The sequence below is a fragment of the Pristis pectinata genome, chromosome 8, assembly GCF_009764475.1.
Source record: "Pristis pectinata isolate sPriPec2 chromosome 8, sPriPec2.1.pri, whole genome shotgun sequence".
NCBI classification, from domain to species: Eukaryota; Metazoa; Chordata; class Chondrichthyes; order Rhinopristiformes; family Pristidae; genus Pristis; species Pristis pectinata.
In genome coordinates this window covers 26037754-26064861 of record NC_067412.1, presented here as the reverse complement: position 1 = coordinate 26064861, position 27108 = coordinate 26037754, and the positions used below count along the sequence as shown (strand labels likewise).

Below are 27108 nucleotides of genomic sequence, written 5' to 3'. Positions count from 1 at the left end.
CCAAGTTTATCATTACCCATTTGCTTTGGTAGAAAACAATGTGTCGAGTGATTATTTCCCACCTCTTCCAATGAAAATGGAGATCATATTGGGCAGGGCACAGGTAGAGAAAAAGGGAATTCAAACTATGGTTGTTAAAGCACTAAAAAGCACAAGCTAAATTCAAAATGGTTTCTTGTAAGTGGGAATAAGATGATACTAAACAGTATTGCCATAAAAGCAGATCTGTTACAAATGGTTTAATGAAACTGACTCACGTTGCTGGATTCTGAAGTTAGCTCTTAGCTGTTTGAAAGCAGGCTGGCTCTTGAGAGAAGTTTTTGAAATTTGAGTTGTTCCATGTAATACTACCTGACAGTTTGACTGCAAAGACAGTTAATCAAAGCTGATTCATTTCTCCTTCCTTCACCCCATGAAGAAACCTTATGATCTAAGTGTGGTCAGCAATAGAATAATGGCTGAGTCTAGAAACACTGTAATGAATTACTTGTAGGAGAAGGCCTTCCCTCCTCATGGCATTATTCAGCTCACTTGGATTGATGGCATTGGGATTTTTTCTCCCCAACTGTTTGCAACTGTAGAAAATTGTTGCTTTTGTAAAAATTATAGAAGTTCCAAATTTCACTGGCATTGTGTAATGGTGGGAGAAGCAACCTTCTCAAGCTCTTGCCCAGTTCAGCTGCTAAAAATGTCCAGTGTATAATGCTACATCTTATCCAGAGAATCTTGGGTTATCCCAAGACAGCACTTTGAATGTTGGAACACAAGAAGGAAGCACAAGGTGTCACTCATATTGGGATTAATGGGATGATAAACAAAGAGCAGTTATACATTCTTTTAGTATATTACGATTGTCAACTTTGTCTGTTAGAAATGTCAATGCTCTGTTTATAATGGCAACTGTCAGTGTAAACTTTTACACTGTTATTATAGCTTCCTGTCAGTGGAGTCACTGGACTGCCACCATTGGTAAGAAACTTAATTTTGAGAGTGATAAATTTACATATGCAATTTCTATTATGAGTATAGACAGATGCATTTTTAAAGGAATTGTAAAATTAGGAACAGAATGTATGACTTCAAAATTCAAGACATACAAGGCCCAAGCTCTTTGATCCAATCACAACACTGCTTCACTTGAGGTCTACATTTTGACATCTTTTATAAGTTTTCTCATTTAGTTAAGCCCACGCTAACATTATAAACAGACTAGGAGGGAACGATGTGGTCAAACCAGTTGGCCCGGTGAAAAGGAAATATCATCTTCCATGATAATTCCTTCTCTTGACCCCAATGCACTCGTGCCCCAATCACAGGGATGACTTGCTGGCTCAATGTAGCTCCTCCTACCCCTACACTGCACAACAGTAGAAAGAAGAAACTTGCATTCTACCAATTGAGCATTGTTTGCAGCCAGCTTCCAAAGGCAGGAAGTTTGTATCTAATCTACTGCACTCTCCTAACTTAGTCCACTAGTCCCCACTTCTTGGTTATTATTTCAGAGCTGCAGAATATCCTAATGTCTCTGGGTGATTCATATTGCCTGACAATACCTCTGACCCGCTTCCATTCCTCCACTGGATGTTCCACCAAAGTATGGCATTCATGCGTAAATGGGGTTTTGGTCAGGCTCCCACTAAAGTGGGAATGGGTCTGAAAAAATTGCTGGCAATTATTTACTTTATTATATTATTACTGGTTGATAGTTGCTTTGGAGATCTTTGATTTAATGATCTTACTGATAGGGATGGCATTCATTTTATTACCAGAAAATACAATTAATATGAGCAAAACTCACATAATGTAACAGAATTCAACCTCCTTGAAGCCCCATATGGATGCACTGGATGAGTGATATAGAGGAGCACTAAGTACCATTTTGGTCATGGCCCACCTGCTGCCCCCTGCCCTTGCCTCTCCCCCTTCTCTGGCTGCAAACTTCATCAGCTCATGAAGGTGACTTCCAAACTCCAGCTGCACTGTCACATCTTAACCAACCCCAACCCTCCGTAACCATGGATAATTGCCTTATTCTATAGATCCAATATTTTAAAAAAAACTAAAACTAAAAATAAAACTTTTAAAAAAGGCAACACAATTCTTTTAAGATTTCTGTGAACTTTCTCTTTGGTTGCTTACAGATGGAAATTAATCTTCAAGTCTTGGAGATTCCATGGCTATCTTAGAGAATATCAGCCCTGTGTTTCAGACTATCAGCCAAAATCACTGCAAACCAAACTACATCATTACAATTGGCCAAAAACTGATAAAAAGTATTCAAGGTAGAATCAAACAAGGCAAAGTCCACATTAAGTTAAATTTTTCAGAACACTGTTTTAGGTTACTTCCTTTCCTTATTCCCATTCCACAGTAACAAGTTGATCACTTCACTGTGCTATGGGTACTCAAGCTGTTAATCAAATTGTGAACACTTTTAATTAGCACACTTTATGAAGACAGAATGATTAAGCAAATGAGCAGCTTTACTAAAGCTTAGAATTGGAGAATTTCACCCAACTTACACAGTGATTTCATTAAAATAATGACTGGTACAAACCCTTTAACCAAAATATGTCTGGCATATTTTAAAGTTTCTCAACAACATAATATTTACAAAAGACAGGGTGACCATGTACATGTCGTGGCAAAAAATAGAATCTACAACATTTTTTTCCTTAACAGGAAACAACGCAGGAGAATTAATTTAACAAGAAGTTACACAGTGTTGTTTTTGCTTAGAAATAAACTGAAGAATGTTCCACTGTAGAAAGAAGCTACTGAAGCCAACTGCTAAATGCAATACTGGGTATAATAATGTGCTAAGAAACGTAGCATTATATGTGTCATTTACTGCATTTTGCTGAGAATAGATCTCAATCTTTCATCTGCTTCAACTTATTTCATACTTTATCAGGATTTCACAAGTGGGTACAAATTCAGCTGTACAAAAAAAGTATCTTAAAAATACACATTCATATTGTCACCAAAAATGTACCAGTCATGTCCCTTACAAAGTACAGAATAACCTCTTGTAAAAATTGCAAATGCAGACATTTTGATTATATTCATATGGCTTGAGGATGCATTTAAAGTGTGCTGGGTGGTGTTTCTGGGATGACACTGGTATCAACGTAATCCAAATGCTACATAGGAGGCTAAGTTCCAATATAAACTAAATCAATAACATCCTCCATGTATCATATGTTCTTCCATAGCTGTGTAATCTGAATAGATCTTTTCTTATGGACCAACTACTAAATACAGCTCCCATCAAATAAGGAATCTGTATTCAAATACCTGCAGTCATCCACCAGTCAACTGAAAATAACTGTTCTATTTCTCAAAAAGGAAAATATATTGTTTGCAATGTGCGAAGGAGCACCATCATAGGGCAATATGTTTTCACCAAATGCTGTTGATTCTTTCTGAAATGTTAAGCAATATTCAAGCCACCATTTGTAAAGTTTGCATGACAGCTGAAGTTAAGGAGTCTTTTTCAGGCAGCTTAAATCTTGAGGGAATTCTGCAACCTCAGTATTATAAGGGCACTGGAACTCTTTTTATTTACACCAGATCACAATGAGAAGTATTCTTTCTCAGTATATTGTAGAAAAGCTGAAAGTTCACAAAACCAATACAGTGAGCTTCTTACTGATACAAATAAAGCCTATAAAGTGAGATATACTTCAAAAAGAATGTCCACTTGATCCCTCAGCTAAAAGAGCAGGTAACACTCACAAACTTACGTAGAAATAACAAGAGTTTGGGAAATAAATTTTTAAATAAGTTGATTTTCTTATTTTTGCTTAAATTGAACAAATAAATTTGAAGTGTAAAGAACCAGCATTGTTAGTTGAAAAGGTACTGTAAATCATAAAGTGGATTGAAAAATCATTTAACATAATAAAATGTAAAAAATATATGAAAAAGCAATGATATAATAAATATCGTTTGCTATTAATATTATGTATGTGTAATTATTAATAGTGATGTAAATGCACTTTAGTGACACTATGTTTATCTTCCATCTGGTATTACAATGAATTGGGTTGGACAAAGTACTCTAAGGCCAACTGATCAACTAAAAGTGCTCCTAACAAAGCTCAAAATACATTAAAATTTGCTAGATTCATTTAAATAATATAATACACAATAACACATTCTAGTGGTTACCTACAAATTCAAGTTCAAATGTGTTGAGCTTAATGACGATTGTGGACTTAAGCTAACATTCTTTCCAAATGTCATTAAGCTTTTCCTTCATTAAAAGTGCCCTATCTCATCGCCAGGAAAATAGTCTCCATAGCTAATTTTACTAAATAGTTCTACAATTTAACAATACGGCTAACTTAGTGAATTTGATATTTTAGGTGCTTTCCTTTCTTATGGTGTATAATCAAAGACATGGGACAACTTAGCTCATTCACCTTGGTTAGAAAGTCAGAATCTGAAGCCAAGAAGTTAATTCTGAGGTTCAAGGTCATATTAGCACATTATTTAATTGCTGAGGTGACAATCTAGGATTTGTAAATTCAGCTCGGCATACGTTAAACATGTTTAATTATAATTTAACAATAAATGAAACAAAAAAAAAGATGCATTTTACAGTAATACAGTCTACAGAAGATATTACTACTTATTTAATGAAATATTAATAGATCCCCATTTCAGGGAACTTGGTCTTTGTCTGATGTAGCCAGATCTTTGGATGCGCAGTGAACAACTTCAGCTATCCTTGTTCCACTAGTTTCTTCTAATGTGGTCCCTGCCTCAAAACTTCTATTGGGAGGCCAGCTCTAAGCTAACCATTGAGGCTCCTTAAATGGTATTGGCAGTTGGTGAAGCCCTGCGTTGGCTCATTTTCTGTCAATGTTGCAATTTGTTACTTCAAGAACCGAATCTTAAACCCAATGCAAAAACATACAGTCTACAGGCATCAGTGATCTCTACCCTCCTGTAAGCTCCAAAGACTTTCAGCTGGCACCTCAACACTCTGGAGAAATAGCACCAACACAAAATCATCCAGGGAATCCCACATTGCAAGTGGTTCCCAAATGTAAATCCTTCAAATAATTCAAGAATATGTCCAGTGTATTTCAAAAATTCTGGGTACTAAATATGTAGAATTACATAGAAAACTTTGAAAAAATTGAAAACACCCTCAGAAAATGGATGTGTATTTTTCTCTCATTCGATATGTTAACATCAAAGGATTCCTGGGCCAGACAACAAATAAATGGTAAAAGAAATAATTTGAATTAATTCAGTTTTAATCTAACTTATTCAAATTCTGAATAAGTAGGCAGCAATAGTGATCCGTGTTAATTCATCATTGTGTGGAAAATCAAAGCAAACTAAGAGGTGGTTTCCCCGAACTGACTGCAGATCCCTCAAGCATTAAAACCTATAGTTAAATTTAATGCACACAAAATTGCTGGTGGTACAGTATTAGCAATTTCACGAATAACAACTCTCTGTGAAAGAAAAGGTACTGCAATCATTGCATGATGATTATAGGCCTCTGAGTACTGATGGACAGAAAATTGGGCTTCAGGATCAGGGCAGGAAGAGGATTCCAAGTATTACTGAGGCAGAGATATTTCCCCCATTCTTTTGGGACCTCTAGCTATTCCTATTTTTTAGAATGCACTTGGAATATTCCCCTGTCTATTCTGATTTTTTTTTGGGACTGTAATAAGGGACACAGACCAAGGTCTGCTCTCCACTCCTGACAATTAGAAAGACAACCTGTTTGGCTTTCAGGCAATATCACCTAAAGTTACAGAGCTCAACTCCGCAAGGTTTTGACCAGCACATTAAAAGTAGCTGTGGAAAGGATCAACAGAACATAGCCTTTACCACTAGCCAGATTCACAGCATTGCTGATAGGAATGCCATGGGCGTAATGTGACTGAGGTCCCACAGTCAGAATGGTATATTGCCAAGTACACATTAATAACAGTAAGAGAAAGGGGCAGCCTGCCCTCAGTCCTTGTTACATCTGAGTCTGTCGCTGATATTCAACTCAGTAATTGTCAGAACAATGTAGCATATATTGGCAGACCAAGACACCTGTGTACCTTGCTGCTTTTCAAAAATGACATTGGCAAGTGACAGGGAGAGGACAAAAGCAGGAAATCTACCCTTCTCCCGAATAGAAAAGCTGGTAATTGTTGGCTAGGCATTGGAAGATCTGACTCAACAAATTTGTTCAAGGACATAAAAACAGAAAATGCTGGAAATACTCAGCAGGTCAGGCAGCTTCTGTGGGTGTCGGAAGAGAAACAGTTAACATTTCAGGTCTGGGACCTTTCATCAGATTTTAAAATTACAGCTACTGCAGTTTTTTGATTTTCATTTATTGCCAAAGGACAAGGTTTTGGCAAATGACCCCAGGCCTGAAATGTTAATAATTTCTCTTTCCACTGGCGCTGTCTGATGTGCTGGGCGTTTCCAGCATTTTCAGATTTTATTCGTTCAAAGACAAGTGAGTGGAGTGTCAGCTGGCATTGGTACACAAAATTCAAATGTGGCAATCCATTTTCCATTTCTTTTCTTTTGTCAACATTCCTCTTTTGTAGCTATTTCTGCTACTCTCTTTGCTTCTTAAATAAGAGTACTCTGGGTCACTGTCTTTTCTGCAGTTGTTCCAAATCTATCTTGAGTGGAAGTATGATTTCAGGGTATTCAGGGATTTCTGGCATATACTCCTCTTGTGTAGAGCTATTTTCCACAATCATAGTTTGGCTTCATATACAACTGTTTGGCAAATGTTGGATCATCAAAATGGACCATCTATTCCAGGAGATCCAATACTCACTGATGTTGGAGAAACAGTCCTCAAACCAGTGATTCCACAGAACCAAATAGTATAAACCTTGATATAAGTGAGTGGCTTGAAAAGAGAGTTTTAGTTTTAAAAGCCACTGAGGTGATGAAACTAGTGCTTCTTTACATTTGTTCATGGGATTGATCTATTTTTTTGTTCTTTCCATTTTATGATGCTTTTTATTGCTTCCTGTCCATCTTTAATTGTGCTTGAATTAAGGAGACAGCTAAGAGTCAATTTCTTTGTGTACCTGATGTCACATGAATGTTAGAATAGGCAGGGACAGTAGATTTCCCGTGACAGTAGATTTTCTCTTTTTTAGGACAATCCAGTAGTTTCATGCTTACCATTAGTGAGATTTTTTTTTAAGTTTTAGATTTATCTAATTACTTGAACTTAAATTCTCCATCTGCCATTGTGGGAGTAAAACTCATGCCTTTGGATCAATGGTCCAAAACTCTGGCTGCTAGTCCAGAAACTTAACCACTATGCCTTTAAATCCCAGTGTACAGCTGTGACACACAGATAGCTATGATGAAAGCACATTTATGAAGGCTGAAAAAAATCAGATAATAAGAAAGACAAAAAGGAGGTTAATGTTGACAGGCACACAGATAGATGGATGGATGGATGGGCAACACTTAAAAGTCATTACACTCCTATTATCCTGAGAATATAAACTGAGCTGAACTAAGTGCAATTCTGAAGGAAACTCACTTTAAGAGCTTGTGACCTCTCAAACTGCCCAGAAATAAAACTGGGTTAATGAGCGATAATTTTATGTTTTTTCCTATTCCTTCCATTTTTTATGCTTTATATATAATCTTGGCCAGCAAATTTCTTCATTTCTACTTACATTTTCTAAAGAATAAGGCATCGTATTCAGAAGCTGTTTTTATAAGTTAAAAAATAAAGATCTTTGCCTTTTTTCAGTTGGTGGTGATGTTACTGTAGGTTTGAATTTTTTCACAGTTAAGGTACCCAGTACTGAAGCTGTGATGAAATTATAAGACAATGATAAAAGCTGCCTGAAACATGCCCTTTCATGCAGTGGTGACATCAGCAACTCCTGCAATTTACCTCAGCAGGAAGTGACTCTGCTCAATCTCTGCCTCTCTGTAGATTTTAGGCCAGCTTTATGCTGTGCTTTTTTTTGGCTGTCTAACAGAAGAAGCCTTACTTTAGTTTGTCTGGGCTGGTTTCACACCAAGCTTTAAAAAAAAATGTTTTGTGATAAACTTTAACGCTTCCAAGATGGGGCAGATGAAGCAGGGGCATATTTTTATAAACAAAAAAGTATCAAAAGAAGCTAGTGAATGTCACATTCAAATGAATGGGACACCAATTTTACTAAACACCACTACACCACTGCTATATCGGTATAATGAAATTACCAACATGTAAAAGGCACTTTTTAGGCAGCTTTGGAGATGACAATTTCCATTAGACAGCTTCCTCAACTGTAATTATGAGTCATTTCATCTGGCACCATGGTCCATTAGTGAAGGAATTGCCTTATGCTGTTCAAAATGGAACATCACACAAAGGAAGAAAATCCAGTCACAGGAGTCCTTGACCCAGAAGCAGGCTGACCCGTGGGCATGTAGGCACCACCTGAACTCTGTGTTGTGATCACTGTTGGATAGTATGGCTCCTGCTCACCATCTGTGCATTCTTCGTAAGTGTAAGCTGAAGCTCTAGGAAGCCCCTTTGGCTGCCTCTTCCATGAGTTGTAGTAGGTGGGATCACTCATATAGTGGTTCACAAATGAGTGTGTGCTTTTTGGTAATTCACCTTCATAATCACTGTCAGTTGCCTGGAAAAGGATAACATTTTAAAGTTCTCCCCCTTGTTTTGTAAGTATATTTATTTTTATTGTTCAGGTTCATTCAATATCCTGTGACAACAGGTGGGCCAGTGATCTGATCCAATAGGCTTCTCTAACCTCATGGCTACACATCAGAACAAGATGATTAAGAACACCCTATTATGGTTTTGGGACTTTTCTACCCTTAATTTAAAGACCTTGTTTACTACATTTTAGATTTATATAAGATTTCGTTACTTCTTGTTGCCTCAATTACCTTCAGTGGCTGGGATGCCTTACTATATTTTGATCACATACTCTGGTTAGCAAATGGAAACACTTTTCTTCGGTTTGTCTCTGGAAATGGAATTGACCCTGCAATACAACTGGGAACGTTCTCATATCTTCAAAAAGCAACAGAACATCACTACCTCAGATTTAGTTTCAGACTTTAACTGGACTGCATATGTTTTAAACAACAGCTGAATAAGCAGCTGAAATGCAATATATCTGGGACTGTTGATTTTCTAATAGTAGAAAATCAACCCACTAAAAATGGGTAAATCCCACTAAAAGAAAATAACAAATGCTCTTAATTTCAAAGCCAAACTATTGCTTTATAGTTAGTCTTTCTACGTACTATTAGCATGTGGGAACTAAATGGGCTGTGACCTATCCTGCTGCATGTTTCAAACTGATTCAGTGAAGTATATTTCCATTTTTAAAATGTGATGCTTAATATCACTTGGGTATAGCCTTAAGAGGAAAATCAGGCAGGGTGAATCTGTAACAACCTTTCAAATTTTCCTTCCATTACCTCTGATGTGCCAAGCAGCATTTTGTGTCTTGGCACTAATATACCCTAATGATTTAAAAATACTGCTCAATAAATTTATCCCTAACAATTATGGATTTGAATAATTGTCAGCCAAACTTTACAAGTGCTGACTGTGATATGCATAAGTGAGCAAATCACAATTTTTTTTGAATGGAATCATGATATGGAAATATGACTGTTTGAGTTGAGTCGAGATTAGTTACGAACATATTGAAACAGTGAAGGGCTGCATAACTTAGTCTTGCTTCTGATTACGTTCTTACTGAAGGTGGCTTTGTTCAATCCAAATTGCACAAAATGGTAGCAACACCAATAAAAATATGTTCTTGGGAAAAGGTCAACTATTTATTGCCCAATCCTAGTGGTTCATGGGATTAATATGTGGATATATTCTTTATTTTTTATATATATTAACTGATTTTCTCTTAAAGAGCAATGTAAATTTACATGGATGTTACCATGGATAGGCTGGGGTTGTTTTCTTTGGAACAGAAGAGACTGAGGGAACATTTACTTTGAGGTGTATAACATTAAGAGGTCTAGAAAGGGTAAAGAGCAATAGATTATTTTCTGCAGGGTATAGATTTAAAACTGATAGAAGGATTTGAGTTGAAACAAGGAACTCTTGGAAGGCTAAAGAGCTCATTGAGTGCAAGGTTGGTAGAGGAAGAAACCCTCACCATATTTTATATGTGCCTGGATGTGTACTTGAAGAGCTGTGATCTCCAGGGCTCAAAAGTGTTTGTTCCAAAGTTGTAGTAAATACCAGTGACAGGACGGACTTGGGTAAGTTTTTTGAGCTGTAGTTCAGTGACCACAAAGATACTTGTATAAGAGGTAATAGATTCTTTTTCTTCCTATGAAATCTATAAATTAGTGGCAGCTCAGCACACAAAGTAGAAATATCTGAATTCAAGCAACAGTTCAAGAGTGTGAATGTTGTCTACTCTCTGGTTGTACAGTGGTATACAAGATCCAAGGGACATAAAATTAAACAAAAGAGTTAACATTTACCTCTGACTCTGATATTTCAGTGGGCTTTTCTGTTAAAGTGGTGCTTTCTGTCAGTAATATTCCATTGTAGTTATTACATAAATCCTCATCAGAATAGCGTAACCCTCCTGGGCTGGGCCTTGGTGGAAACCTTGTAACAAAGTGAGGCAGAAAAAAAATTATGATTGTTAGCACTTCCAACAATCAACACTTTTAAAAATGTATTTAATTTATCACTATAATAAGTAAATGACATAAAAATGTAATTTCAAATTTAAAGCCCTATATGTTGCTGGTAATGAGGCGGTTACTACAAATAAAATATTTTAATATTGGTGAAGGTGTAAATAAGTTATTTGTAAATGATGGTTGCAGCGTCAAACAATATACTATTTACCTGAGAACACGATGACACACCCAAATAAACCAAGGAACGTCATGTTTCCTGTGAAGGTTGTTATAAGCTTAAGAGACTACTTGTACTCCATTAAGTGCAGCAACAATGAAAAATAGTAAAGCTGCAGTATAAATGCAAGACAGTTGAGTAGATTATACTGAGCAGATTCTAGACAGAAACAGGGAGGCATCCCCTAGTGGAATTTATCTCAGAGATTTTGGATCTGATGCAAGAAAAATTCCAGCGAGCTGTCAACCTAGATATAAATGTGTCTCAGAATAAACACTTAGCAGAACAATGGCATTGGTGAAGAAACAGTTAATGTTTTAGGACAAATAATATTGTTAGAGCTGTTGCTTTTATTTCAGATTTCCAGCATCCACAGGTTTTTACATTTGTTTTAAAAGAAGTGTCTTAACATTTTAAATCTATCTGAAGGTTAAGCTAAATGTTTAGTTGCTACAGGAGGTCCTGCCTGTGCCTTTTAAACCCTTAATTTTTGCCTGCAGAGAAAAAGCTCAATGCATCACTGTAATGTAACTGCTGTGATAAGCATAAATGGAGACCAGCTGTGATCAGGTGTCAGTCCTTACCTGGTGCCATTTTTCTTACAGAAATTGCTCTTGATGGTCAAGTTTCTGCTGTTCAGCTCCAGGGCAGTAAACCCTCCATTATCTAAGGTGAGAGTTTCTTCCACGTTCGAACAACTTTTACCTAAAGCATAAGACAGCAATCGTGACCAGAGGTATTTGCTGTTGGCATACACAGCTGAGGGCTAAATTGACTTGCGACATTTTTTATAGCAGAAAATCTAGCCCTTGGTTCCTCTTGCAGATCAAGATAAAACTTGTGGTAATATTACAGTATTACTGCAAATGAAAACATAATTCAAATAAAGACAAAGATTTGAAGAACAAGTGAAGAAGAAAGTGCTTTTATTTTAAGGTATTAAAGAAAAATAGTCTTATTGGACTAAAGTTTTTTTTGAACTACTTCTGGGGTGAAAGTAAAGAGAAGGTCATTACATAAGTTTTACGATTCATTTGTCTAAATTCAATCACATACCTCTATTAGAGTTACGCAATTTAAAATTGACGTTATCCAGAATAAAACACAAATTCCGGACCCTCCCCAGTGTCTGTGAAGCCCCAATGATCTTGAACCACAGATTCACTCAATGCTATAATTTATAGAATTCAAACACCAGAAAATGGGAGATTTGGTGGATAAATTCCTTATATAAATGGTGGCAAAGTTAAGATCCAACATCATGCATTTTTATAGTTTTTCAGTGGCACAACCAGGAAGTAGGAGAGAAATTAAAAGAGACAGCTGAAAGCACAGTGAAACGAGGGCTTTTGAAGGGACAATGATGCTTCTGGAGCAGAGTGCAGGATACACCAGAGACCAAAGATCAGGCAGCAGAGTATGCAAATGCAACATGGAGCTCGAGAAGATTAGATAAAAATAGAGATAAAAAGGTATTAGAAAACATGAAAAAGGTTTTTCAATATGATATTCTTAGGAGCTGGGAGGAAATGAGGTTGGTGAGGAATGGTGCAAATAAGATGAAAAGCAGATGAAAGACAGACTTCTGGATGAATGGCAATCTATGTAAAGAATGGCTTGAAATGTAGGGAAAGAACATCAGAGAAATCAAACTTGGAGGCGATCAAGGTTTTCAAGAGTACGAGTGAAGTAAAATCATAGATTTCATAGCGATTTTGACATAGATTTTTAAGCTCAGAGCAGGCTAGAGTAAAATGTGATAATATTCAGTGAGTTCAAACTCAGCAAATTGTTTTCAAGAGAACCAAACAAAAGTACCAGTCCTGCTAAGACTGAAATGGATAAAGTTCAGGTTCCAGGATACTTAGAGAGCACAGTGACAGAAGGAGATAAAGGTTTAAAGAGATGAACAGATGAATGTTGTCATCTACATGCAGGGAGATTATGTGAATCCAGATAGTGACACTGAGAGCCAACATGTAACTGAACAACGTAACTGAGGAATGTTAGGGAGCTCAAGGACATTCTAGAGGAAGTAGCAAAATGGGGAGGAGATATGCTAATTCCATAAGTACATTTGGAATAATGGTGGGGCAATGGCTTAAAGAGCAGAGGTACAGTGGGAAATTAATCTCAAAAAATTTGACCAGCTGAGTGTAGAGATAGGGTACGTGAATGCTTTGGAGTTTGTGAAAGAGGGAGACCAAGGTCCTGCAGCATTAATTACACATTTGAACTTTTTCAGTTTAATAATACCAGAGATTAAAATGATTAAAATTCCCCATACAATAAGGCAGTTTCTTTTTACCATTGCTGTTCTTGTACTTCTTGTTCTGTCCATGTAGGATCAGCCCAAACACCATGAGTAGAATGAGAATGAGGCTGCAGAGGGCCATCACTATCAGGAACCACCACTCTTCATAAAATGGAGGATTTCCCACCTGAGCTGTAAGACAAGCCATAGTAATATGGTTATAATAGTTCGGCATTTTAACTTCCCTAATATTTATAGGAATCACCTTAGTACAAGGGGCTTAGGTAAGGTGGAATTTGTTTAGTGCACCCAAGAACTTTTTTTTTTGAGAGAACATGCAGACAGTCCTACTGGAAATGGGGCAGTACTCGACCTTATTTTAGGAAATTAAACTGGGCAGTTGGTGGAAGTGACGGTCTGGGAATACAATGGGAACAGTGACCATAATTCCGTATGTTTCAAGGTAGTTATGGAAAGGGATATGTGCCTTTTCTCCTAATTCAAGACCGTAGCTTGAGGCTGGTCCTCAAGCTAAGGTCTTGAATTAGGAGAAGGCTGATTTCATTTTTTAGCATAAGAGAGGACCAGGCAAAAGTAGATTGAGAGTAGTTGATTGCAAGTAAGAGGACAGCTGACAAGTGGGTGTCTTTTAAAAGAGAGTTGCTAAGAGTTCAGGGTCAGCATATTCCAGTAAGGGTGAAAAGCAAAGATGGCAAGAGTCAGAAACCTTGGATGACAAAGGACATTGAAAGTTTGATCAGGGAAAAGGGAAACTTCTGGCAGGTATAGGCAACTAGGTTCATGGGAGTCTCTTGAGGAATATAGAGTGTGTAGGAGAAGCCTTAAGAAAGAAATTAGGAAGGCAAAAAGAGGCCATGAAATACTTTTTGCAAGAAAGATTAAGGAGAATCTCAAGATTCTACAGGTATATCAGGAGCAAGATGGTGGCCATGGAAACAGTGGGTCCCCTTAGATACTAAAGGAGTAATCCATGTGTGGAGTCAGGCAATGTGGGTGAGGCCCTAAATAAGTACTTCTCACCTGTATTCACTTAGGAAAAGGACATAAAAGATAGTGAATTTGAGAAGAGATCTGTGGATAATCTGAAGCAGATCAATGTTAAGAAGGAAGAGGTGTTGGATGCCATGAGATACATAATAGTTGATATATCCCCAGGGCCAGATGAAATCTATCCAAGGTTGATGATGGGAATCAAGGGAGGAGATAACTGGGGCCCTTTGCGTCTTTGTTAGGCACAGGTGAGGTGCCAGAGGACTGAAGGATAACTAATGTTGTTCCTTTATTTAAGAAGGGTTGTAGTGATAAGCCAGGTAACTACAGGCCAGTGAGCCTATGTCAGTAGTAGGGAAATATTGGAGAAAATCTTTAGGGATGGGATTGGTGTACATTTGAAAAGGCAGGCAGAGGCTGATTGGTGATAGTTAGCATGGCTTTGTGAGGGAAAGTACTGCCTCACTACTTTGAGGAGGTAACTAAGACATATACAGTATAAGTCTGTGACTGGTGGTGTGCCGCAGGGATCAGTGCTGGGACTCTTGTTGTTTGTAATATATATTAACAACTTGGATGTGAATGTAGGAGGTATGATTAGTAAGTTTGCCGATGACATAAAGGTTAGTGGTGTTGTGGATAGCGAGGAAGATTGTCTACGACAACAGCAGGATATAGATCAGAAGGAAAGTTGGGTAGAGTGTTAGCAGATGGAATTTAATCCTGACAAGTGTGAGGTGATGTATTTGGGAAATTCAAATAAGGGTAGGACATATACAGTCCTACCCTTTTGCCATTTCGCAGAACACCTGCGCTCTGCCCGTAACCATGATCTGCATCTCCCCGTTGCCAGTCACTTCAACTCCCCCTCCCACACTATCAATGATATGTCAGTCCTCGGCCTCCTCCACTACCAGGAGAATTCCAAGCGCAAGCTGGAGGAACAGCACTTCATTTTCCGTCTTGGTGACTTGCAGCCTTACGGCACGAACATTGAATTCTCCCACTTTAAGTAATCCCCCCCACCCCCCCCACCATGCTCCTTCTCTTCTTCCCTTTCCAAGCCTCTCTCACTTTTTTCTACCCCTTTTTATTCCCTTTCTCTCCTTACCTTTGACCCATCCCCCAGTGGATCTGCTCTCCCCTCCCCCGCACCTGCCTATTATTATCTCTTACCTGCATCGATCACCACCTTGTACCCACCCCGCCTTCCCTCTTTTGTCCACCTATCACTGCTCTGCTTTTCCCTCCTATATATTGGGCTATATATTCCCTCCTAGAAATTGCTAAGCTCTGTGGAAACATACTGCGGTCTTTCATCTACTACATTTCATATTAACTAGTACCCTTTGCTTCCTTCCTGTGAACCAGTTTTGAACCATTTGCCACTTTCACCTGGATCCCATCGGCTTTGACTTTTGCGATAATCTACCACATGGAACTGTGAAATGCTGTGCAAAAATCCCTATAGACTACATCACATGTGGCATCTTCAGTGAACCCCCTTGACACCTCCTCAAAGAACTCAATCTAGTTGATCAGGTATGGCCATCCTATAACAAATCCAAACTTACGGTTTTCCTTGATTGTACCTGTCATTATTTTCTCATGCACCCTCTTCACTTTTCTAATTTCTTTTTTAATTTCATCTCTGTATCTATACTACTTCTATACTCCTCTGGGCTTCCTGCAGTGCTGAGCTCTTAGCATTTGTTATAAATGTTCCTTTTTTACCTCATCCTATCTTATTCATCTTTAGAAAAGGAGATAGATACATTTCTAAATGCAGAAGACGTCAAGAGGTATGCAAAGAGAATGGGAAAGTGATATTGAGATAGGCAAAGAACCATGATTGTAATGAATGGCAGAGAGGGCTTAACTGGCTAAATGGGCTGCTCCTACTTCTATCTTCTATGTTTCTATGCTTCTCAGTATTGATGGGGTACTAAATTTGAGAGTTCCCATTTATCTTTACTGGGAATACATTTGGTCAGAGCTCTTGCCATCTCCTCCTTGAATGTCTTCCACTGCCGTGACAATGATTTTCCTTTGAGTAGGTGTTTCCATTTAATATTTTCTAAATAATATCCTAGCCTGGCAAAATTGGAATTACACCAATTTGATAATTTTACTTGTAGCCTACCTTTATCCTTTTCCATAGGTTGTCTAAATCCAACACAATTTTCATGGGGGTTTTCAAATTGCTCTCCCACAGCTACCCTTTCCACTTACCCAGATTCAGTCTCCAAAATTACGTCCACAACGTCCCCCTTTCTTGTTGGACTTTCTAGATACTGATTAAAGAAGTTTTCTTTAATGTACCATTTATAGTCTTTATTGCACTAAATCCCAATTCTCATCAGTAATCTCCTGTTGCAAGTGTTTTGCTATTTTGGCACTTGGCCACCATTCCTGCCTAGCTTTAAGCATTATTTCAGTAATGGCCATGATATCATACTCTCATATCCATCTGTACCCTTAGTTTTTAGACTCCTTGCAATAAGCATAACATTTAAGCACTGCCGAATTGTTTTGTTTCTTTTTTTCCAGCATTTGTTTTCTCTGGTTTCCAAAATTATTTCTCTGCTTCCAGATTTGTTTATTAAACCTCTGTTGTCAGCATCCAATTTTGTTTCTCTCCCTTCTAAAACTCACGTCTGGGTCCCATCCCTTAGCCTAGCTTGTTAATCACCCCCAGCGGCACTGCCAAACCTCCCCATAACAATACTGATTTCATCCTGACTGAAATGCAACCCATTTGGTTTCTGTAGGTCCCACAAAAATAGCTTCTCCTTAAATTATCCAAAATTTTGGACATAATTCTGTTAATATGCCCTGCATAGCCTCCAGGGCCCTACATCCTTCCTAAGATACTGTATGGTGTCCAGAACTGAACACAGTACTCAAGGTGTGGTCAACCAGGATTTTGTATGTCTGCAGCATGACTTCTACCCTGGTTCTCCAAATATAAAAAGACTCCATTGATTATTTTCCATTCCTGACCATGACATTTAATAATAACAATACGGACCAATAACTCTTATTGGAGCTCCATTGAATGTAGCTTTTCACTATTTAGAAAGGACTCAGAGCAAACCCTTTGGTGTGGTGAATGTCTTTGCACCTTTCCACATTGAAATTCATTTGCCAATATTTACCTGTTCATTTAAACTGTATTTTCTTTTTGAGGTTCTTACAATCCATTTGTCAAGCTTTTTTGTTCTACCTTTCCTTGTTGCCATCATCAGCAACTTTATCTTCTGCATTGTTTTGTCTCTTTCCTCATCCTGTATCCTTGGCTTTCCCTTTGCCAAGACCTCCTGTTCTTGCAGGGTGTAAACTGGTTCTGAACCACATTAAATTGATTTACCCATTGTCAGTTGTGTCCAGTTTATTGTGGTCAGTTTGTCTTGTGTTACTGAAATGTGGAATCTTGGTCACAATGTTGTTTCTCCCTTTCAGACTTTTTATTGAACATGAATATCATGATCTCTATTAGACAAATGTTTACAGATCATCAAAATGTTAGCTACACCTGACTCAATACCTGTGATTGTGTACTTCCTATTGGTTCTAGGACATACTATTTCAGGAAACTATCCTCAATATACTCAAGATGTTCACTATCTGTTTGACACAAGCTGGGTCTAATTATCTCAATTTATATGAAAGTCAACAGCAGATACGATTTCTCTGGCTCTTCACTCTGCTCTGGACCATCTGGACAACAGGAACTCATACGTCAGGCTGCTGTTCATCGACTACAGCTCGGCATTCAACACAATCATCCCATCTAAACTCATCATCAGGTTTCAAGACCTGGGCCTCTGCACCTTCTTCTGCAACTGGATACCGGACTTCCTCATCAGGAGACATCAATTAGTGAGGAATGGGAACAACAGCTCCTCCTCATCATCAACACAGGCACACTTCAAGGCTGTGTGCTTAGCTCCCTGCTTTACTTTCTATACACACATGACTGTGTGGCTAAGCACAGCTCCAATGCCATCTTCAAAGTTGCCAATGACACCACTGTTATTGGATAAATCACAGGTGGCGATGAGTCAGCTTACCAGAGCGAGATGGGACACCTGGTTGAGTGGTGCTGCAACAACAACCTCTCGCTCAATGTCAGCAAAACTAAAGAACTGATTGTTGATTTCAGGAAGGGGAAGGAGGATGAACGTGCACCAGTCTACATTGGGGGATTGGCAGTGGAGGGAGTAACCAGCTTTAAATTCCTGGGCATTAACATAACCTGTCTTAGGCCCAGCACATAGATGATTAGATTTTCGTAAAATATAGGGCTTAAAGGGTTAAAAATTCAGGGCTAGAGCTGTGGAAAGCTTAAAAAGTGCTGAAAAAGATGGTGTACAGAAGTAAGGGTATGGGCACACAGTATCAGGATAACAGGATGTGTAAAGAATGAATAGCAAGTCTTTGTTTGGTAAGAACTTGTCAGCGAGCAGTTGAAGATATCCTTGTAGCCAAGAATAACAAGTAGTACAAATTAAGGAGTAACTGCCGTAGACATTGTAGATCACCATGGAATGTGAACACCCCCATTTCCCATGTACTCGAACTGTATAAACCTGCTAGCTAATCAATGCACAGACAGACTCCCTTGGATTCTGACCAGCTGCAGCCAACAGTGAGTTGGGGTGACAACGGCATTCTCTATCTCTGCAGAGAAGTAAAGAAGTTTGGTCCTGAAAATATTTCTGAGTGATGATCTCGGTTTATAGTAATTAAGAATTTGGCGATAACATAGATGCGATCATAAGGAAAGCGTGCCAGCATCTTTACTTTCTTAGGAAGTTAAGGAGGTTTGGCTTGTCACCAAACACTCTAACAAACTTATATGGATGAACTGTTGAAAGTATCCTGACTGGTTGCATCATGGTTTGGTACTACAACTCGAATGTGCAAGAATGTAAGAAGCTGCAGAGAGTAGTGGCCACTGCCCAATACATCATGGGCACATCCCTCCTCACCTTCTGTAGTATCTACAGGAGGCGTTGCCTCAAAAAGGCAACATCCATCATCAAAGATCCCCACCATCCGGACCATGCCATCTTTTTGCAGCTACCATTGGGCAGGAGGTACAGAAGCCTAAAGTCCCACACCACCAGGTTCAAGAAAACCTACTTCCCTTCAACCATTCTGCTCTTGAACCAACTGGCAAAACCCTAATCGCCACTACAGTTTACCAACATTATGACCACTCTGATCACTTTGCACTAAAATGGACTTTATTTTTTTTGTTCTAATTGTGTTTTATTCTTGTAAAAATTGTTTAACTTACGTTTAATTTATGTTTTTCTTGTAAATGGTGCTTATATGATGCTATGTGCCTGTGATGCTGCTGCAAGTAAGTTGTTCATTGCATCTGTGCATACATGTACTTGTGCATATGACAATAAACTCGACTTTGACTAGAATCCCCCATTAAACCCACTTTGCTTTTCCCATATGATTATCTAATAGGAGTACCTTATGAGTACTATATGAGTACCTTAGTATTCTTCGACAAGGGAGATGATACATGTCTTCCATTGCTGTCTTAAATACTTCTTATTTTGTAATTCTACCTATATAGTTGCTACTGTTTGCTTGTTGCAATCCCTTGTAATATCCTTTCTTAGAACTGAAATAATTTTGTCTTTAATCATTAAAGCTTCCTGTCTGTCAGTTTCCCTTGTAGACATTATAACCTGGTACATTCACAGTTCCCACTCTTGTCTTGCAACCATATCTCAGTAATAACTGTCATGTATGAGTAATGACTACCACATTTTACCCACTAAGTAGAATCTGCCCCTGCAGTTCATTTGATTTATTTCTTACACCGTGCATTTGTATAAACAATGCTTAACACAAGTTACACACCTTTGCCTATTTTTCTGTTCTATGGTTTTACTCACACATTTCCTTCCTCTGATGCAATTATTTTACATCTTTTATTTTCCCTTAATCTTCACTGCCTAAAGCACAGTTCTGACTGTGATTGTACTTTCCTGTCTTTTGCTTGTTTCAGAATTAGAATTTATATTACCTTTTCCAACTGAGCCCTATTTACTAGCTTAAAGTCACTGCGACTACCCTAAACATTCTTCCCACTCAGACCCTAGTCCTTGCGGAATTTAGGTAGAGTTTTCCCTGAAGGTAAAGTTTCATCTGATCCAGGCCACATTATCACCCCTTAATCTGGTTATTTCCTTACCAATTTGCACATGGCCAGGAATCAAACACTTGGACTCTTGTTCTTTAATTTAGTTTTTACCTTGTCTACTCTTTCCTATGTTGTCGGTCTCAATATGGTTCACTGCATGGCTTCCCCTTTCTTTTTAATTCCCTTCATGCTGGTTTAAGATGGCATTTAATATGGGACCATGAAGACAGCAGAATTCTGATTCAAAAGGATGCTATTTGACATGCCAATTATTAAACTCCCTAAAGCTCCCATTTTACATTTCCCCTACTTTTCCTTTTGGACAGCCTCCTATTCTGTTCTATGATCAGCAATCTGACAGTCCTTCCAACAGCTTTGTTTATATCATACAAGTCATTGGAACATTGTTCTGATTGAACACGTTCTACATTTACATGTTCTCTTCAACTTATTCAACATCAGTTGATGTGTGGGGCCTATTTAAATTATACAAAATCCAAAACAATTAAGACATTTCCTTGACACATCAAGTAAAACTGTTACTAAATGGGTCCAAAAAGCACTTGAACAAGAGTTTTCAGAAGAATTCACTCATATTAATCAATTTTCTCCTACAGTGAACAATTATTTGGACAATCAGTTGCTGGAACAATAAGCTAATTACCTGATCTCACAATGGATGGCATACTTGGTTCACCATATCCAAACCGATTGACTGCAATGATCCGAAATTCATAGCTCACTCCTTGTTTTAGCTTATCCCGGTTAACCACATGTGATGTTGCATCACTTGGGATGTCTTTCTCAAATGTATCCCATAATCCTTCATCTAAATGAGAAATCATTCGGGTTAAAATGAGGAAAAATTATAGAACTGATACCATAGAACAAAGATGTCTCTCAAGTCTGGCTCAATACCATTAAAAGTGATACTTAACAATTTTTTTGTTTTTTATTTTAGCTTAAATTTTGACACACTTTTGCAATTAGTAATTTGGGCAGAAGGATGCCATCTTCTCAGAAGAGCTCTCTACATTCAGTGTGTTCCACTTTAGACAATGTATTGCTTAAACTCTCAACCACGCCTCAATGACCCCAAGAAGTGACTGTTCCAATGGTTATCTGACAGACTTCCAATCTTCTGATCTCAGTTCTGTTCACTCATTTACCTACCCTCACTGACCCATTGTTGGTTAAGGTTCCATGAAGACAAAAGAGTGTTTTTTCTGAAGGTGTCAATAAATTTATTTTCTTATAAAATCTAAAAATAACATTAAAGGAAGGCTACTTTGTTATTAAATGACTTTCAGAAGTTTCACTTACTTAAATAGATACACTAAAAGCACAAAGAGCATGGATTCAACTTAAGCAGGAGAATTTTAAAAAAGAAACCATAACAATCAAATATTTCTTTTCTCAGATTTGTTCTCTTTTAATTCAATTTCCATCTGGCATTGTAAAGCATCAGCATTTTACGATTTTGAGAAGGCATGTGAGTCAAGGTCTACATTCAGAGAATTCCACAAGAGGATTAGCTTGCTCACCTGAGGGTCTTGCCTCGATCACATAACCCTTTATTGGTCCAGCTCCAGGCATACCTGGTGCCCAATGAATTGTGACAGTAGATGCAGATTCACTAATGGAGGGGTCTAGAGGGGGACCTGGGGAACCTGTGCAAAATATTAAGTCTTCCATTAGTAAAAGATAAAATCGGAATAAACAATTTGACATGTCCCCGTCAAACCTTACCAATTTTTATCAATGCAACATAGAAAGCAAGCATCCTATCTGGATGCATCACAGCTTGGTAAGGCAACTGCCCTGCCCACGACTGCAAGAAAACTGCAGAGAGTTGTGGACACAGCTCAGCACACACGGAAACCAGCCTCCCCTCCATGGACTCTGTCTATACTTCTTACTACCTCGGTAAAGCAGCCAGCATAATCAAAGATCCCACCTGTCCCGGACATTCTCTCTTCTCCCCTCTCCCATGGGCAGAAGATACAAAAGCCTGAAAGCACGTACCACCAGGCTCAAGGACAGTTTCTATTCCGCTATTATAAGACTACTGAACGGTTCCCTAGTAATGATAAGATGGACCCTTGACCTCACAATTTACCTTGTTATGACCTTGCACCTTATTGTCTACCTGCACTGCACTTTCTCTGTAGCTGTTACACTTTATTCTGCATTGTTATTGTTTTACCTTGTACTACCTCGATGCACTGTGTGAATTGACCTGTATGAATGGTACACAAAATAAAATTTTCATTGTACCTCGATACGTGACAATAATAAACCAATTCCATTTCTAAACACAGTGTAATGTCAGATACCTGTGGAAATTCCACAATCCAATATCTGTTATAGTTTATGAGTATGTGGAGTGACAAAATTATTGTGTCCCTAATCAAACATGATGCTTTGTGCCCTGCCTTTCACATAACCAAAGATGACACCGTAATAACATCCTCTATTTTGAGAAGGGTCTGATTATACATGATGCAGCCATATCTTTTATAATTCTTCAACTGGTTTGCAGGGACCTCCTGCAATTTTTTTCATTCTAATTTATTTAACCCAACAAAAATGGGAATCATTTGTGAGCTGGCATACGGCCCAGCTAGAGTCTAGAGCGTTATTACTGCTTGTGCTGGGCTATTTTCTCCTTTGCAAAGGGCTTCGTTTTGATGCTTTGGGAGTGAATGCAGAAGGAAGCCAGCAAAGTGAGCAGGCAGCTCTGGTGGGGATGTCACACCATTCCAACTACCACTGAATCTTGCCAACCTTTGAGGGAAAACTTTGCCCAAATATGGTTCTTGTTCATTGCACCATCAGTCTCCCTTTTGCTGTTCTCCACTATAATCATCAAAACTATGACTTTGATCAAGTCACGGTCATATCTATCGCATTTCTTCAGATTTATGTACACATTCCTCATCACTTACTCAAGGGATAACGGTCTTGATTTCAACATGTGGCTGAAGTACAGCTTACAGAACTGGAGGGAAGCACTCATGATGATGCCTGCATGAGGCCTGGGCAACCTTTTGATTATTTATTCATTTCTCAAATTCAAGCCCTTGCTGGTGTGAATAGCATTTATTGTCCATCCCTTACTGTGCTTGAGAAAGTGGTCTAGGCTAAAAAAAAGTTTGGCTAAAATTTGGCAATGTTTTAAAGTTGCTGATATAATTAATTATAAACTAGTAGTGACACCTATTTATTTAATCTGGGATGTATTTCATGAACAATCTAGAGATGAGGATCTAATCACATATCTCTGTCAAAACCAAAACTGCATAGTTCCGTTTCATGGTCCATCTCTCTTCCTCCCTCAACACATCTGCAGATGAAATCTTCATCCATGCCTTTGTTACCTCTAATCTTGATTATTCCAATGTATCATGAATTGTCACCATCAGGATGTTGTTATGCATCATCAAGTCCTGATGAAGGGTCTCGGCCCGAAATGTTGACTCTTCATTTCCCTCCAGAGATGCTGCCTGACCTGCTGAGTTCCTCCAGCATCTTGTGTGTGTTATTCCAATGCATCACCGGCTGGTTTCCTTCATCTGATCCTTTATAAACATGAGGTCATCCAAAGTTTTGCTATCCATATACTAAACTACTGCCCTCATCTCCCATCTGTTCACTTTTTACCCCTGTGCTTCTCTTTTGATAATGCTTCTGTGAAGTATTTACTATTTGAAAAGCACAATATAAATGCAAGTTGTTGTTGTTGTATAGGGTTAATTTTTAAAAAAAAATTATGGCCATTTCAATCAGCCTAACATTAGTAAAAGGATTTCCGGTTCTATGCACACAAAATTCATAAACTCTCTTACCCTCTGAGCTGATCTGTGCTGGTGGAAGATGAAAGGAAAGGCTGTTTATTGATAGAATCAGAAATTGTCATGGCAACATTTCTATTTACCATGGTAGCAAATGTCTCTTACGGAAAGTACTAGTCACAGCACAAACATCGTACATTAGATTCCTCTGTGGCTATATATTCAAGGGTACTCTTTAAATGTACTGTTGAAACTAGTATCAAATGGGACTGGATTAGTGAATTTTTTGTGTGTTACGATCTTCCTTGCATTAGGAGACTTTATGATGTGGACTACAGATATTTTGCTATGCATTGAAAAATGTCCAATTTCCACTTGCATAAAATGAAAATATATCCTTTCCCACTATTCAAAATATAGATCTAAAAACAGGTGTCTGACTTCTCTCTGTCTTCCCCAACCCCATTAATTAATTCTTCCCATGCATGAACACACTTTGATTAGGAGGACTTCTGTCAATGTCATTCCAGTACCGGATGCCAGGAATTGACTATTATTGTTGATTGTCACTTGTTCTTGAGTAAGACCATGACATTTAGTCCTTAGTGTTGAGGTGTGTATGGAGATGGCTGGTTAGACCAACTTAGGCTTGAAAGATCCTTTCACACAGGTGACAGAGGTGTAGGGATGCTGTAGCATCAGCGGTTCTTGATTTTCAAGATACCTTTTCCTTTTTGCCTCCTCCATTCTAGCTTTCTCACATGAGTGATCACTGCTTTTTATGCAGGTACATCGAACAGGACAATCCAGTGCTTGTTGATCCCAGTGGTATTTTTCAATGTTGAAACTCTTCAGGGATGTTCTAAGGGACTTTTTGAATCTCTTTCTCTGTCCGCTACATGATCGTTTGCCCTCAGTCAGCTCTCTATAAAGTAGCTGCTTTGGTATTCTGTCATCTGACAATCTCCTGATATGTTCTGCCCACCTGATCTGTGATTCTTTCAACAATGTGTAGATGTCGGGGAGGTTTGTTTGGGACAGAATATATGCGTCTGGAACCTCGTCTTGCCATTTGAAGCATGGACAGGTCATCAACTTGTGCGGCCACTTTCAGGGAGCTATGGACTTGGACCCCAAGATCCCTCTGTATATCAATGCTGTTAAGTGTCTTGCCATTAACTGTGTACTTTCCCTTTACACATGACCTGTCTGAGCAGAATACATCTGTCTGTCTGTCCTGGACCTGTCTGTCTGCACAGAGAGTCCAAGTCTATAGCTCCCTGAAACTGGCCGCACAAGTTGATAGGGTGGTAAAGAAGGCACAGATAGAGTACACAGCTGGTATCTTTTTCTCAGGGTCAAAATGTCTAAAACTAGAGAGCATGCATTTAAGGTGAGGGGGTAAATTCAGAGAAAACGTGTGGGGCAAGTATTTTTTTTTTACACAGAGAGTGGTGGGAGCCTGGAATGGGCTGCCTGGGGTGATGGTGGAGGCAGATACGTTAGAGGCATTTAAGACGCTCTTAGATAGGCACATGAATTTGCAAAGAATGGAGGGATATAGACCATGTGCAGGCAGAAGGGATTAGTGTTATTAGGCATCATTAGCTTAATTAGTTCAGCACAACATTGTGGGCCAAAGGGCCTATGCTGTAACTGTTCTATGTTCTATGGTTAAGCTGTCTGGCATGTCTGCTGTACACTATGACTCCCGTGTAGAGTAAAGTGGGTATGACAATGGCACAATACATCTTCAGCTTGGTCTTTAAGCTGAATCCTTTTCGTTCCCACACTTCTCAGTCTTTCAAAAGCAGAGCTGGCTTTTGATATCCTGTTGTTGACTTGGTCATCAGTGTCGACTGATCTTGAAAGAGTGCTGTCAAGGTATGTGAACTTGTCCACTGCTGAAAGCCTCTGACCACTCACAAGAATGGTCAGAGGCTTTAAGTAGTGGACAAGTTCACGAGTCTAGTTCTGTGTATGGGGTACTTGGTGCAGGTTGGTGCACAACTTCTGTTTTCTTTGTGCTAATCGTGAGGCCAAGTTGCCAAGGTCACAGGCAAATTTGTCCAAACTTTCCTGCGCATCAGCTTCTGAACTTGCATTGAGTGCACTGTCATCAGCAAAGAGGAAGCCCCTTAAGGTAGTTTCTCATACTTTGGTGTCGGCTGAGAGTGTCCTTGGGTTAAAAGGAGCACCATCAGTCCTGTATATAAGGTTGATTCCATCTTCTTCATGAGGCTAGGCATCAGACAGCATCACAGAGAACATCATACTAAACAGTGCGAGGGCAAGCGCACAGCCTTGTTTCAGTGCATTGGTGACTGGGAATTGTCCATTACTCTGGCCACCACACCGTCATAAAGTTGTCAGACAATCGTGATGAACTTTTCAGGGCAACCATACTTTGTCATGATCTTCCATTGGCCCTCATAGAATTGACTGGAGGAGTCTAATTGTCCTCATTTTCTCTCTTTAGAGGTTTCTGGATTTTGCTTCCTGCTCTCTATAACAATATTGATTTCTGAAACTCAGTTTGGATGAATGTTACTTCTTTATACAAGAAATGACAAAACTGTAAATGTGTTCTGTACACCTTTTCCAAATTAACAAACTTAGCTGATGATGTTCTGTCATTTCCTACAATGAAATTCCATACAAAAAAATAAATTAACCTCTGACTAAAAGGGAGTAAATATGTTGGGTGTCTGGTTGATATTTATTATCATCTCTATTCTGCTGCCATTGGTTGGTGAGAAGACAGCAAGATAAGGACTTTGCAACAATGGGGAGTGACATGCCTCAGGTAATGTAAATAATGTATGACTGCTTTGATTCTGTCTTCAGTGCTTTGCTTAAAATGCCTTATTGTTGGTTTATGCTATGCAATACCTGGGACTCAAGCAGTAACCAACCAATGCATCACCTCTAGTAAACTTATGCATTTCAATTCAAGGCACAGGTTGTTCTTGGTTTGATGTTACATAATGACATGGGGATTAAA

General features: G+C 38.6%; 1 protein-coding gene across 1 annotated transcript in view; it reads right to left on the bottom strand.

Annotated features, from left to right (window-relative positions):
* Window positions 1–2473: 2473 nt before the first annotated feature.
* sdk1a (sidekick cell adhesion molecule 1a) overlaps window positions 2474–27108 on the bottom strand; it is a 604439-nt gene continuing 579804 nt past the window's right edge. Inside the window, exons 41-46 of the mRNA XM_052021137.1 lie at window positions 21855–21980; window positions 20975–21139; window positions 13182–13319; window positions 11458–11578; window positions 10489–10618; window positions 2474–8645 (exon numbers count right to left, since the gene is read on the bottom strand). Coding sequence (XP_051877097.1) covers window positions 8367–8645; window positions 10489–10618; window positions 11458–11578; window positions 13182–13319; window positions 20975–21139; window positions 21855–21980 — 959 coding nt within the window. The 3' untranslated portion in view covers window positions 2474–8366. The remainder of the gene's footprint in view (window positions 8646–10488; window positions 10619–11457; window positions 11579–13181; window positions 13320–20974; window positions 21140–21854; window positions 21981–27108) is intronic.